General features: G+C 56.3%; 1 protein-coding gene across 1 annotated transcript; it reads right to left on the reverse strand.

The window, feature by feature from the left end:
* Positions 1–1334: 1334 nt before the first annotated feature.
* Positions 1335–2984, reverse strand: LOC124994812 (sperm motility kinase 2B-like). The gene has a single exon (XM_047567067.1). It carries the CDS (start codon positions 2982–2984, stop codon positions 1335–1337), a length of 1650 nt encoding a protein of 549 aa, XP_047423023.1.
* Positions 2985–12948: the final 9964 nt, after the last annotated feature.

Genomic DNA, 12948 nt, shown 5'->3' on the forward strand with positions numbered 1-12948 from the left:
TTTAACCATCTCTGCAACTCAAGTTCACCCCCTGGTTCCCCAGCAGATCCCTGCACTTCAGAAGAACACAAAGAGATCTTTCCCTAAGACAGACTTTGGACCAGTAAGGGAGAGAAGGGCAGACACCACCAGAGCTAAGGTCTGCCATTCACAGAACTCTAGACATTCATGGGGCTCAACAGAAACCAAAAACAGACCCCTGAATATTTTAAAAAAACAAGACATTCACTGAATAAAATGGAAAACCTGGGTTTAAGAAGGCAGCAAAATAATCAGGAAGACAGCTCCTCCCTGGCGCCCCAACTCCTCCAGGCTGGTGTGTCTCTGGCCTTACGTCTTCCCCTGCCCAGGCACCCCCTGCCACGCCCCTGGCCCACCCAGGATGTCTGACCCGCTGCTCAGCACCCCTTGGAACCCCAGGGAGGCTGGCTGAAGGGCCCATCCCTGTGTCGGGATGCTCAGTGGGACGGTCCCGGGCAGCTGTTTTAGGATAGATAAAGCCAAACTCCTTGCAGGATACTTATAGACAATGGAGCACACAGCAGCCCCGGGCCACCCTGGGGGGGGCACCCACCACTCCACACTGTCCCCCCACTCCCAACATGGTCCCTGACATGGGGCTCCTGGCGCTACTCTGGATGTCTCCATGGGATCAACACAGGCTGATGGTTCCTCCTGCCCATGATTCCCTTCTGAAAAGGGCAACCAGCACAGGAGTGTCAGGGCACACATGAGGTCTGCCTTTCGGCCCCCATATGGCTCAGACTCCCGCACCACTGGAACACTCTGGGTCACGTGTGGTCACGTGTTCCTCCGCTGGGGAACCCGCGGAGGGCAGGGCAGTTGCTCCTCTTACCCGTTCCTGCCAGCACCACTGCGCACTCCTCCAAAGCTGAGAGGAAGCGGGTAAGGAACGCAAAGGTGCTGATCACCGGTGGAGCACCAAGCGTATTACCAGACAGGTGAGAAGCGGGGATGGATGGAGGACTGCCTGGGAAGCGTCTCTAGCCCAGAAAGAGCAGCGAAGAGCAGGGCAGGGGCGGGAGTCCCAGGAAGAGTCCTGGTGTGCTGTCTGGGTACAGGTGTCCTCCGATGTCCTGCCTGGGATCCGAGGTGGTGGCCACAGCAGGTTTCGCTTCTCCCTCCAGCAGCTGGCCCTGGTGATTCCTGGGTCCTCTGTCCGAGGACACAGATAAGCCAAGGAGCCAGTCACCCACCCCCATGGCGTTCAGGCACACCTGACCCTCGCAGATCGGTTCTTTGGCAAGGATGCCCATGGTGGCACAGGTGAAACCAAAGGGGGCACCGCCCTACCTACGTGGCTCTGCAGTCTCTCAGCTGTGGGTCGGCATTGGCCAGGGCACCCGCACCCTGTTCCTGAAGATTCTTCTGTGAGCCTGCCCGCCATGGTGTGGAGTTGCAGGACCTGTCAGTGCAGGTGGTGGCGTGCGCCCTCCTGGCTCTGGAACCACTCCATTTGGGCCACCCGGGCCTGTCCTGGGGGCCTGTATGCAGCAGCACAGCCTGGCCAGACAAGCGGCCACCTGCCAGATCACTCCCCTCCAGCCCCTGGCAGTGTCTCTGGGCCGGCCAGGGGTCCTGGTGGCAGCAAGGTATTGCTCGGTGAAATTGGAGCTTGGATCTGATGCCAGGGCCTGGGAGGACTTGCTCAGACAGCAGCAGGGCAGAGGGGACACAGGGACCACAGTGGGGGTGCTGGCTCGCACGTGGCACAGGGGAATGTTGGGCAGGCTGGCTCTGGGGCTGCCCCTCTGTCCCCATGGCTTGTGCTCCTCAGGCAGCAGCTGCTGGTGGACCCAGAGGGGCCAGGAGCGAAGGGCAGGCCCTCTGGCACTCCTCCTCGGGTCCAGAGTCAAGCTGGAGGGGTTGGAGGGGGATGGGCAAGGCCCCACCTGCGGCCGCCCAGGCTTCACCCGCACCTTACAGTCTGCCCCCTGGGTTTTCTGGTGGTGCAGCAGGAGGTAGGTGCCCATGGCCTCGTTGAACCGGCGCGTCGACACCGACACCCAGGTCTCCTGTAGCCCGTAACCCAGGTCCAGCATGGCCAACAAGATGGAGGTGTCTGGGCGCCTGGGCAGCAGCTCAGCAGAAGGACTGGGTGTGCGCTGCTCCCCCTGGCTCAGCCACAGGTGCCCCAGGAGCTGCTGGAGCGTGGGCCTGTGCGTGGACTCCACGGTCAGCATTCCAGCCACCAGGTTCTGCACCTCGGCCGAGAGGCGGGATGGGAGGTCGTACCTGGCCTGCAGCACCTGCTCCTTGGCCTGCAGGAAGCTGGCCCCAGTGAAAGGGAGGCAGCCCGTAAGCATGAGGAAGAGGAGGACACCCATGCTCCAGACATCCACCGCGGGCCCATCGTACTCTGTGCCCTGGAACAACTCCGGGGCCCAGTAGGCCATGGTGCCGCAGAGCACGCCCAGCTTCTCCCCAGCCGAGAACCGGCAGGCCAGGCCGAAGTCGCAGAGCTTAGCACCACCTGCGCCATCCAGCAGCACATTGTCCGCCTTCAGGTCCCGGTGTGCGATGCCCTGCCCGTGGCAGTAGCCCAGTGCGCTGGCCACCTGCCTGAACACCCCGCGGGCCTCCTCCTCACACAGGCCCACGGCCTCTGGGATGTGCCGCGCCAGCGGGCCCCCGGCCATGTGCTCCATCACCACATACGTGGTGCCGGGGGTGTCGATGATTTCCAGCAGCCGCACCACGTGGGGGTGCTCCACACCCCTCAGGATGTCCAGCTCAGACACCACAAAGGGCAGGCAGTCCCCATTCACCTTCTGTAGGACTTTCACAGCCACCTTGGTCCCCGTCAGGATGTGTCGGGCCAAGATGACCTTGGCAAAGCTGCCCCGCGCGATGTCCCTCAGGGCCTCATATCGACCTGTGAGGGCATCCTCCAGGGAGGAGCTGGCGGAGAGGCCCCGCCACACGCTCCGCACCGCACTACTCTGACTATCCTCTCTAGACATCCCGAGCCGCCACGCCAACTGAGGATGCTAGCTAAAAACAAAGACAACAAACAAAGCAAAGAATGGAAACTAACAACTAACAAAGCAAAACAAAAAGCCCAAAATCAAAAAGCCAACCCGAGCCCACTAGCCGAACACCAAACCACTAAACCACCGAACACACTATGTGAGCCCCTCAGGTCGCCACCTAGAACTCCCTGTGCTGTGGACAGGCGCCCGGCCTCAGCCAGGACCTTATAGCCCTTCTGGCTGACATCCCTCCCATTGGCCCTTGATGAGGTCACAGCAGGGAATGGCTCCCTGGTGGGGCCTGTGGTGGCCTCTCTTGCTCAGGCCTCCAGGACCTTTGCAGCCTCCCCAGTCAGAACAAGTATTCTCCGAACCTTGGTGCTTCCGTGCGCTCTGGACACTCACCTTTCTTTGTTAAGAAATGAAAACCTCACCAGGCCCTGGTGGCCTCAGCATCCCCAGCGCAAACATCTGTCATGACTTTCACCCTGCAAAGACCCCATCCTCTGTCCTCTCCAGCCGTCCAATATGCCTCTCTTCCAACTCGCAGGGATGGGCGTCCAGAGCGTGGTAGCACTTCCCTCTCGGCAACACGCTGGAACAGAATGCTCTGGCCCCTGAGACCCATGACCACATTCCTAACCTCCGTGGGGCGCAGGGGAGGGCAACTCCCGCATCACTGCCCCACAAGGTCCTAGCTCACTAGCACCTGGCCTAAGACCCAGAAGATGCCCATTGGTATTTTCAAAGGGATGAAGGCTGAACCTGTCAGCCAAGCACCCTGGGTCCAGCCAGTGCCCTTCCCAGGGCGCAGAGAGACAGAATGCCTTGGTCCCTTCACGCTGCTTTCAAAATTCCTTAGGCTGCACATGTTTTAAGAACTGATGTTGATTTCTCACACTTTTGGGGTCTGTTGACTCAGCCACGTTCAATTTCGCCTACCAGGGACTTGGTGCCCTACAGGTCTCCCGTCTCCTTCCTCCTGGGGACGAGTTGCTAGGTCTGCACCTGGTGGAAGGGCCAAGGCATTGAGCCCACTCCCTCCCTCTGCTCCTCTCCTCCTCCTTTCCTTCCTTCCTGGTTCTCTCCGTTCCTCCCTCCTGCTCTTTTTTCTTTCTTTCTTTTCTGTCTTCCTTCTCCTTTCCTGTGTCCCGGCTGTTGGAACCAGGGCCTCCTCATGCTGGCTGAGCAGGCTCCCTGACTCTTTTCCTTAGACCAGGGTCTCAGTGAGTTTCCCAGGCTGGTCTTCGTCCTGCAGTCCTCCTGCCCTGGCCCCTCAAGCACCTGGATAACAGATGTGCACCACCATGCCTGGTTAATCAGTGTGCATCTGCGTGTGTGCAACTGTTTTTCAGGGTTCACAGCAGGGCCTTTTAAAGGGACATGTCCCCTCTCTGATATACAGCCTCGTGGCCTCACCACCTCCTGAAGGCCCTCTTCTCAACACTGCTGCATTGTGGCTGAACCTTCAACAGGACTGTGGAGGGAAAAACAAACCACAGCTGAAGGACTTGGTCACCACTAGAGAGTTCTGCATCACGGGAGTTAAACTGAGGGACATTAGACAGGAACTCAGGGCTGGAGGAGGACAGAAAGAGCTCTGGAGAGCACAAATTCACGACAATTGTCAGAATTAGTCTCTCTTCCACGTGATTTAAGAGAATAATGTAGCAAAACAAACTCTCCAGTTATTGGTCAGGTCACTGAACACGCGATGCATGCCCCTGCAGCTCTGTGACCTAGGTAACTAAAGGGGAAGCCCTGGAGCTGTCCGGGAACATCTTTAGCCCCCATGGAAGTGACGCTGCTCTGGGTTCACATCCATGTGCTTCACATGTTTCATGGTAACTGGAACCCCAAGGAGCCCCAAGAAATAGCTATAGCATATAACCCAGATGAAAGGAAAAACCAACTAAGTAGGAAAGATGGTAATCATGAGGAAATGAGGGCCAAGAAATCCATCAGACCTATAGGAAAACCAAGAAAATGGCAGCAGGCAGTCCTCCCTTGTCAGGACTTCCTGCAGGGAGAACACATGGAGCACTCCAAGGAGACAGGAGCCGCAGCAGCGAGAGAAGACAGGATCCCGCTTGCTGGCTACTAGAACTCAGGAGGAGGGCATCCAGCCCTGGTGGATCTGGGGAACAGGTTCCAGGCAGAGGGAGCAGCGAGGTCAAGTTCGTGGCAGAATGAGCTCAGAGGCGTGGAGGTTCAGGAAGGCCTGGGTGTGACCCTGCTGGAGCAGGAGCAAACGGAAAGCCAGGCGGGGTCTGACCAAGGTCACTGGAAGCCGGCAGCTCTGGGTTCCACTCTGCAGAGGAGGACACTGAGGCTCGGGCGGTCGAGGCCTCCTGCTGAGTGCCTCCCTCACACCCTGGTTCCAATGTCCTCACTCCCCAAAGCACTGCAGCTGGATGAGACTCAGGACTGAGTTACCCGCCCCCCAGGTGACTCTTAAAGATACAGCTGCAGCAGACAGATGTTCAGACAAGCTGATCCAATATATCGAGTAAGTCAGCCCACTCCCTCACTGAGTCCTTCCGTAGGCTCCTGCTCCCCAAAATAACTTTGCCCATCTTCTCATCAGTCTCCTGGGGACTGCTCTAAAGCATCTTCTCAGACGGGTGTCTTGCTCATCTTGAATTTGATGACTCTGAGTCCTGGGAGATCTTTCTACCTCCCGTGTAAGGAAAGCACTGATTGTTCCCCAGAATCAGGCAAAACACACACAGAGCCCATCAAAGAGTGGCAGGGACCCGGAATGCATGGGACACACAGCAGACAGGGCATGGCTGAAGACAGCATTCGTGACCTGGAAGGTAGCCCTGAGGAAATCGCTCAGGATGTACCACAGAAAATCAAGAAGAAGAAGGAGAAGGCAGGCCCTGAAAACCACAGATGCTCCAGTTACTAATCTCAAGTTGAGGGGTAGAGAAGAAAGCACGCAAGAGAGCCAGGAGAGAGCACTCTGCAAGCCAGGACTCCCATTTCCTGCTAAAGCCAACACGGGCTTCCTCTGACCTTCCCTCGGCAGTTCAGCAGCTGGCTCCAGAGACTGTGGCAGAAGAAGGAAGGCAGGACAGGGGTGTTAACTGGATGCTACCAAGTGACACATACTGTCCCACAGGTCTCGGTGAATCAGTCCATTGGCCTTGAGGCTGAAATCTGCACTCCCATTTTGACATGGGAGATTCACTGCATCTCACTGGTTTGTGTGTGCTTGGTCGTTGGCACAAAGACACACACAGTAGGTGCCCAGTTAACACAGTTGAATGAGCATAGACTCCGAGGCTTGCAGAGTTCAGGGTCATGTCCACTGTGGCCTAGAGTGAAGAGAATGGATCTGAACTGAGGACCCTCTGACCCCAAGGCCTGCACTGAATCCACATTCTAAGCAATGTCTGCCTGACCCTGTCGAGGACTGGATCTTAAAGGGCCCTGACAGCTCATGTGTGGAAGGTTTGGTCCCCAGTACAGCAGCGTTCAGGGGTGGGGCCTTTGGTAGGTGATCAGATCATAAGGCCTGTGAACTCCTAATACGATCACTCCTTTGATAGGCTCACAGCTTAATGGACTATTGAGGTGGTGGAAACATCCGGAGGTAGGCCCAGTGGGAGGAAGCAGGTCACTGGGGACATGCCCTTGAGGGACACCTTTTGTCCAGAGCACATTTCTCTCTGCTTCCCTCCACCATGAGATCATCAGCTTTCCTCCACCTCACATTCCCCTCTGTGATGTTTTACCTTACAAATGTCCAAAGGATGGGTCCAAACCACCATCAGCTGAAATCTTGAGCCAAAAAAGTCATCCCTTCTTCTGATTTCCACACATATGTTCTCATGGCAACAGAAAGTTAACACATGAAAATACTGGTACCAAAGAAATGGATCATTGCTATGACTGCACCTGGCCAGGTGGTTTTTTTTGGTACAAGCTTTTAGGAAATAATTGGAAAGTTTTGGAAAGGCAGGTAGGAAAAGCCTAGAACTCTAAGCAAAGCTTAATGAATGGAATGTCCCTGGTGGTAGCTCAGACACAGAATGCTGATGGGAACGCAGGAGTAAGGACTGCTGAGGAGGCTTCCAGCAATGAGGAGGTGATCTGACACTGGAACAGAAGCCGTGCACGGTCATCTGGCCAAGTACTTGTCTGTTCTGTCAGTGCCCTGAGACTGGGTGGGTGAGGCTGAGCTGAAAGGTGATGGGATTGTTAACATGACAGAGAAAATAGTGAGGCAACCCAGCGTTCAGGCTGGAGTGGGCTTTGCAGGTTACTTTCAGCCAGGTTCACGGGAGAAATAGGAGCAGAGGCAGAGCAGACAGATTTCAGAAGGGTTCAGTTGGCCATAAAAGCAGAAAGCACAAAGCAAGACTAAGGAGGCTGTGGCTGCTGGAGAGATCAGCACTGTTATAAAGGGGCCAAGTGCTTCCAATGCAGCAGGGGAAGTGCTTCAGGGGCTTCCAAGGAACTGCTCCCACCCTCCCCTCCCTGGTTCAAGGGAGTAAAGCCTTTGGTTTGAGGAGAAAGCCCAGGGCACCCTGTAGGCACAGGGCTGCCCAGAGAATTGTTCCCAGTCTTCCTCCCACTGTCCTGCCACCCCAGCCCTCAGAGGCCCCTGCAGCCACGTTCCAGGTGGGCCTGGCTCTTGTTCTGCTGGCGGCAGGCCCTGGATCTTCCACCTGGCACTCCTGCAGGCATTCAAACCGAGGGTTACAAGCCACGCAGGTTTCCACCAAGATTTCAGAGCAACTCCTGGAGGCTGGGAGTGTGTGCCAGGGTCCTGCTCCTTGAGAGCAGCCCATGGGAGTGATGTGAGAAGTGTGGGAGGGAAGCATGAGCTGCAGTGGAGAGCACAGGGTCAGAGAGGCCAGGAACATGGGACGTACGGCATGGAAGCCACAGGCAGGGAGCAACCTAGCCCAAGAGAGCGGCCTGCATGGGAACGGTCGTGGGTGCTGCTCAAGGCCTGTGGAGCACCTTCATGCCACCGTGTGACACGGGTGCCAACCACAAGCCAGAACCAGAAGCCAGCAGGGAACTGGCGCTGGTCCTAGTGGGTTCTGGTCTTTGTCCCAGTTCCTCCTTGCTCTTTTCCTCGTCTCGTGCACAGAATCTTGGGAGTATCCAATTCATTTCCAATTTTGACCCCTCAGAGAGTATGCCTTGGGTCACACAGGAAACCTGAACTTGGCTGTTGGAGTAATACTGAGTCTACTGACCATGGGAACCGTGAGATGGACACTGGACGCTGGGGCTGGCTGGGGACAGAATGTTAAGGTTTGGGTCACAAACACCCCCAAAACCCCATGCACTGAAGGCTTGCTACCCAGTGCAGCAGTGCTAAGAGGTGGGGCCGTGGGCAGGGGACTGGATCATAAGGTCTGTCACCTCATCAGTGCATTATGAGGATCATAAAGGGTTCATTACTTGCTGGACTCTTAGGAAGTCATAGAAACATAGGGAGAAGGGGTCTTGTTGGGAGAAATAGGTAGTAGGAGAAGCAGCCTTGAAACAACCCGCTTCCAGGCCACCATGAGGTGAGCAGCTTTGCCCCACCACAAGGCCCTTGCCACGATGTTCTGCCTTGCCAGGGGCCCAAGACAATAGGGCCAAGCAACCACACACTCTGACCTCTGAAGCAATGGGCCAAAATCTTTCTTCCTTGTTTTTTTTTTTTTTTTTTTTTGGAGGGGGATGGAGTACCTGGGATTGAACCCAGGGTGCTTTACCACTGAGTTGCATCACATCTATTTTAAGACAGTTTCACTAAGTTGATTAGAGACTCACTAAATTGCTGAGGCTGGCTCAAACCTGTGATCCTCCTGCCTCAGCCTCCCAAGCTGCTAGGATGACAAGCGTACACCACCATGCCTGGCTCTCTCTTCCTTCTATGTCATGTTGCTCAGGTATGTTGTCACAGTGATGAAAAGCTAACTATCCCACCTCCCAAGGCCACTGGAGCTGCCCTCCATCAGACACCAGGGGACACCCCAGGAGAAAGTCCTGCACCTTCTCTCTGACTCTGAACCCTGAGAGTCCGGCTCTCTTTACCCAGCTTGGCAAATATTCCCTGCTTCAACGGCACATTCAGTAGTTTTCAGATCTGTCTTAGTCAGATTTTTCACTGCTGTGACTAAACAATTGTAGGGAAGGAAAAGTTTATTTGGGGGTTCATGGATTCAGAGATCTCAGTCCACAGACAGCCGGCTCTATTCCTTGGGACTTGAGGTGAGGCAGAACAGCATGTTGGAGGATTATGGCCAAGGGAAGCAGCTCACATGATGATCAGAACACAAAGATACACTCTATCAGCCAGATACAAAACATAAACCTCAAGGCCAACCCCAATGCCCACCTCCTCCAGCCACACCCCAATGCCCACCTCCACCACCACACCCCAATGCCCACCTCCTCCACCACACCCCAGTGCCCACCTCCTCCACCACACCCAATGCCCACCTCCTCCGCCACACCCCAATGCCCACCTCCTTCAGCCACACTCCACCCTCCTTCGGTTACACTGGGTTCATCCCATCAGGGGATTTATTCACTGATTGGGTTAAGGCTCTCGTAACCCAATCATTTCACTCTAAACCTTCTTGCATTGTCTCACACGGGAGACTGGGGCACACCTCACACCCAAACTTCTAGCAAGTTAACAGAGTGAACCTTCTCACTTGGGTTTGGGGACAATGCAGAAACAGTGAGAGTCTGTCTTGCCCCAGTGGGTGGAGTGAGGAGGATGTTCAGAGAACAATGGGCTCAATCTGTGCAGCTGTTCTCACTGACCCCTGGGGTCTGACACAGACAACATGGCAACCAGGCCCCTTTCTCCAGGAGCAGCTCCCTCACCCTTATACCACCCTCCTCACACCCTAATCCCTGCTTACGACCCCAAGATGTTTGCTGGTTCCCCTGGAAAATGACAGCAGAGTCCCAGGCTCTGGCCATGAGCTGAGCCGAGCGGAAATGCCTCCTTCAACCTTCAAAGCCTCACAGGGACACTCCCACCCCTCCATCAGCTCACACGGAGGGACAGGGCTCGAATGGGACCTGCATCTTCAACAAGCAGCACAGGCTCCCACCCTCCCAGGCTTTCCTGTGCCACATCCCAGCTCCGCCCTCGGAAGCTGTGTTGCAGGCAGTCTAAAGCAGAGCAACCACCGCTAGGAACGAGGATGGAAATCCTCCCTCTTCAAAATGCCCCCAAACGAGTCGTTTCAATTAGGATGACGAGTGCATCTCACCTTGCATGTTACACCTCAGGGAGAACAATAAATGCCTGAGCAGGAATTAGGGCAAGGGGTCCAGGAGGGAGACCAGGATTTGTGCCTTCACACTGAGCAAACAAAGCCAGCTCTCGGTGTCCATCGGCTCCCTCCTCAGGTCAAGGCCCATCTCAGGGACGTGTCCACTGCAGCTGTTCTGAGTGAGGCTGTGTGTTCGGGTTCTCCACCGAGCAGGGGGGCCACTTTTCTCTTTTCCTTCAGCTCATGGCCTGAACCCCTGATGAGCCCTAAATCCAGGGAGCACACGTCTGTGCTGTGCGAGACACCTGCCCAGGGCTCCACTCACACCAGTCTGGATGCAGGCCAGGGACACCCGCAGGGCCTGGCCTGTGCCTGGCAAGTCTGGCGTCCCAGCCAGGACACAGGGGCCTCATGACTGTCCTGGGCGTCAGATGACATGATGAGTGGCAAGTCATTAGTAAACAAAGCAGAAGGAATTAGATCAAAGCCAGGAACACGATGCCATCGGGAACAGCCAGGCTCGTGATGCCCACCCCTCAGAGCTCCAGAGAGGCACCCACTTCGGGGACAGGCAGAGAGGAGGAAGGTGGGTGTTCCAAGTGGAGGAGCCATCCCAAGGTCCAGACGCTGGCCAGGACGCAGGCTGGAGTCACGGGACCTTTGGAAGGACAGCTGGCACTGCCTGGGGGGAGCGCAAGGTGCTATGGGGAGCGGGCAGAAGCCCTGCTGCACAGGTCGGGCCAGCTGGGCTGAGCTCAGACCCTCAGCAGGAGGCCTGCAACCCCGGCTGGGGCCGTGGACGTCGGAGGCCGGGTACCGCCTGCCCTCTTGCTCACCTATGTCACCTTTGAAGCCCCTCCCTCAACAGTCTTCTCTCCTCCGTGTGGTTTGGAGGCACCCCACGTCCCTCGGCTGCCAGCGTCCCAGGAGCACAACACCCAGGTCACCAGTGAGTGCACTGCACACCCTCACTTCTGCAACCGACTGGAGGGTGGACCGTGACCAAGTCAGTTCGTCTATGGCACAATCTGCAATGGACTGTGGAGAGAGACACTCTCCTGCCTGGAGGGCTTCCAGGGCCACCTCATGAGTAACTGCTCTGTGCAGGACACCATCAGGGAACCGCTGAGTTGAGAGGAGCCGTGTGACATCACTGACCCCTGGGCAAGCCAGACCTGATGCTGACTAGACTTGAGTGGGTAGGACGCTCCCATTCACAGCTGGGTGCCGTGCTCAGAGGTGGCTGCAGGCTGCAGGATGTGGACCCACCGCTGCCCTTTGCTCAAAGGAGTTCTGGCGTCCCCGACGTATTCATCTCTGGGCTCTGCGGGCCTGTGCTCCCTCCCCAGCATGCAGTCCGTGCCTAGGCCCAGAGACTTGCTAGGACGAGGCCAGTGAGGTCGCGCTCTCCTGCCTCTGAGTGTCTCTACCGTGGTGAAGCTGTTCCATCCTCAGGAGGCGTGGGCTCCTGGCAGCTCCCTTCAGTCTTTTCTCCTCAGGGATGACACCAGTGCGTAAGACCTCATCCTGCTTCCTCACTGACATTTTGCAGGAGCCTGTCCCTTTTAGGACAGAATCGGGGCCACTCTGCTCCCAGGGCTTTCAGCCAAGTCTCTGCCCATGGCTGGCTGACCCTCTCCCCAGGGTGGGAGAGCCCCGTCCACATCAGCTCACGGTGTTTGGCCTCGGGCCTCCAGCGTCTCCTCTCCTCGGTTCAGCCATGCTCTGGATGTTGAAATCCTGATGCTCTGGTCACCCGGCTGCTCCTCAGGGCCTCCACGTGGGAATCTGAGTCTTTTCGTGAGGTGTCCCGTGCCTCATTTGCCAGTCCCGTGCAGAGAAGGCAGCATCTGGCAGAGGGGGACTCAAGGTCCAGTGTGGGTGGCAGCTTTGGTTTTCAGCTCTGTCCACGTGGACCTCCCAGGGTGACTGGGATGCCTAAACCCTGAAGATGGAGAGGTGCGCACAGACAGCCTCGCCTGCTCCCTGCACAGAGTCAACGTGCTCTCTGCATCACTGAGGCACACTCTACCCCACAGCTCCCAGGACTTGACCCTCCCCATGTGGCCAGTTCCCTTGTTGTTCCTCTGTCAGCCTGTGACACGGCCGCTGGTCCCTTGCCAGATCAGGACTGTGTTGTGTGGACCTCTGGCCACCAGAATCATGAGTCCCATAAGTCTCCTCTTTATAAAGTGTCCAGCATGGAGTATCATGTCACAGCAACACCATGTGGACCAACTCATGGCCAGGTCGAGCTAGTGGACACGGCAGTGCTTCCAGGGGAGGACCACAGTGGACACTCATCTGCCTTCCTGCCTGGCCACACGGGATGATTATGAGGAGAGGCAGATTGCTTCAGAGACCTCGTTCATCAGCTGAGCATCCCACGTCCAGAGAACGAGGCGTCCCAAGTGACAGACTTAACTTGTTAATTTATTATCATTAGTGTTTCCTTATAGATACGTCCATTTCCTTAGAGATGCAATTGACTCTGCACAAACTAAACTGGTTCTCAGGGCTGAGATACAGATTTTTAGATGAGGACCCTCCAGGAAGGCACTCTTCATTCTACGCCATCCTACGCCTAAGAGGCAGTGCTGGGCACAAGGCAGTGCTAACAAAAAGGCCAGTTTGTTTCTCCTGCTGCTCTGGAGAGGGAACCCAGGGCGCCCCACCTCAGCTGCATCTCCAGCCCTTTTTATTTT

Source organism: Sciurus carolinensis, chromosome 10 (genome assembly GCF_902686445.1).
Source record: "Sciurus carolinensis chromosome 10, mSciCar1.2, whole genome shotgun sequence".
In the NCBI taxonomy this organism is placed as follows: Eukaryota; Metazoa; Chordata; class Mammalia; order Rodentia; family Sciuridae; genus Sciurus; species Sciurus carolinensis.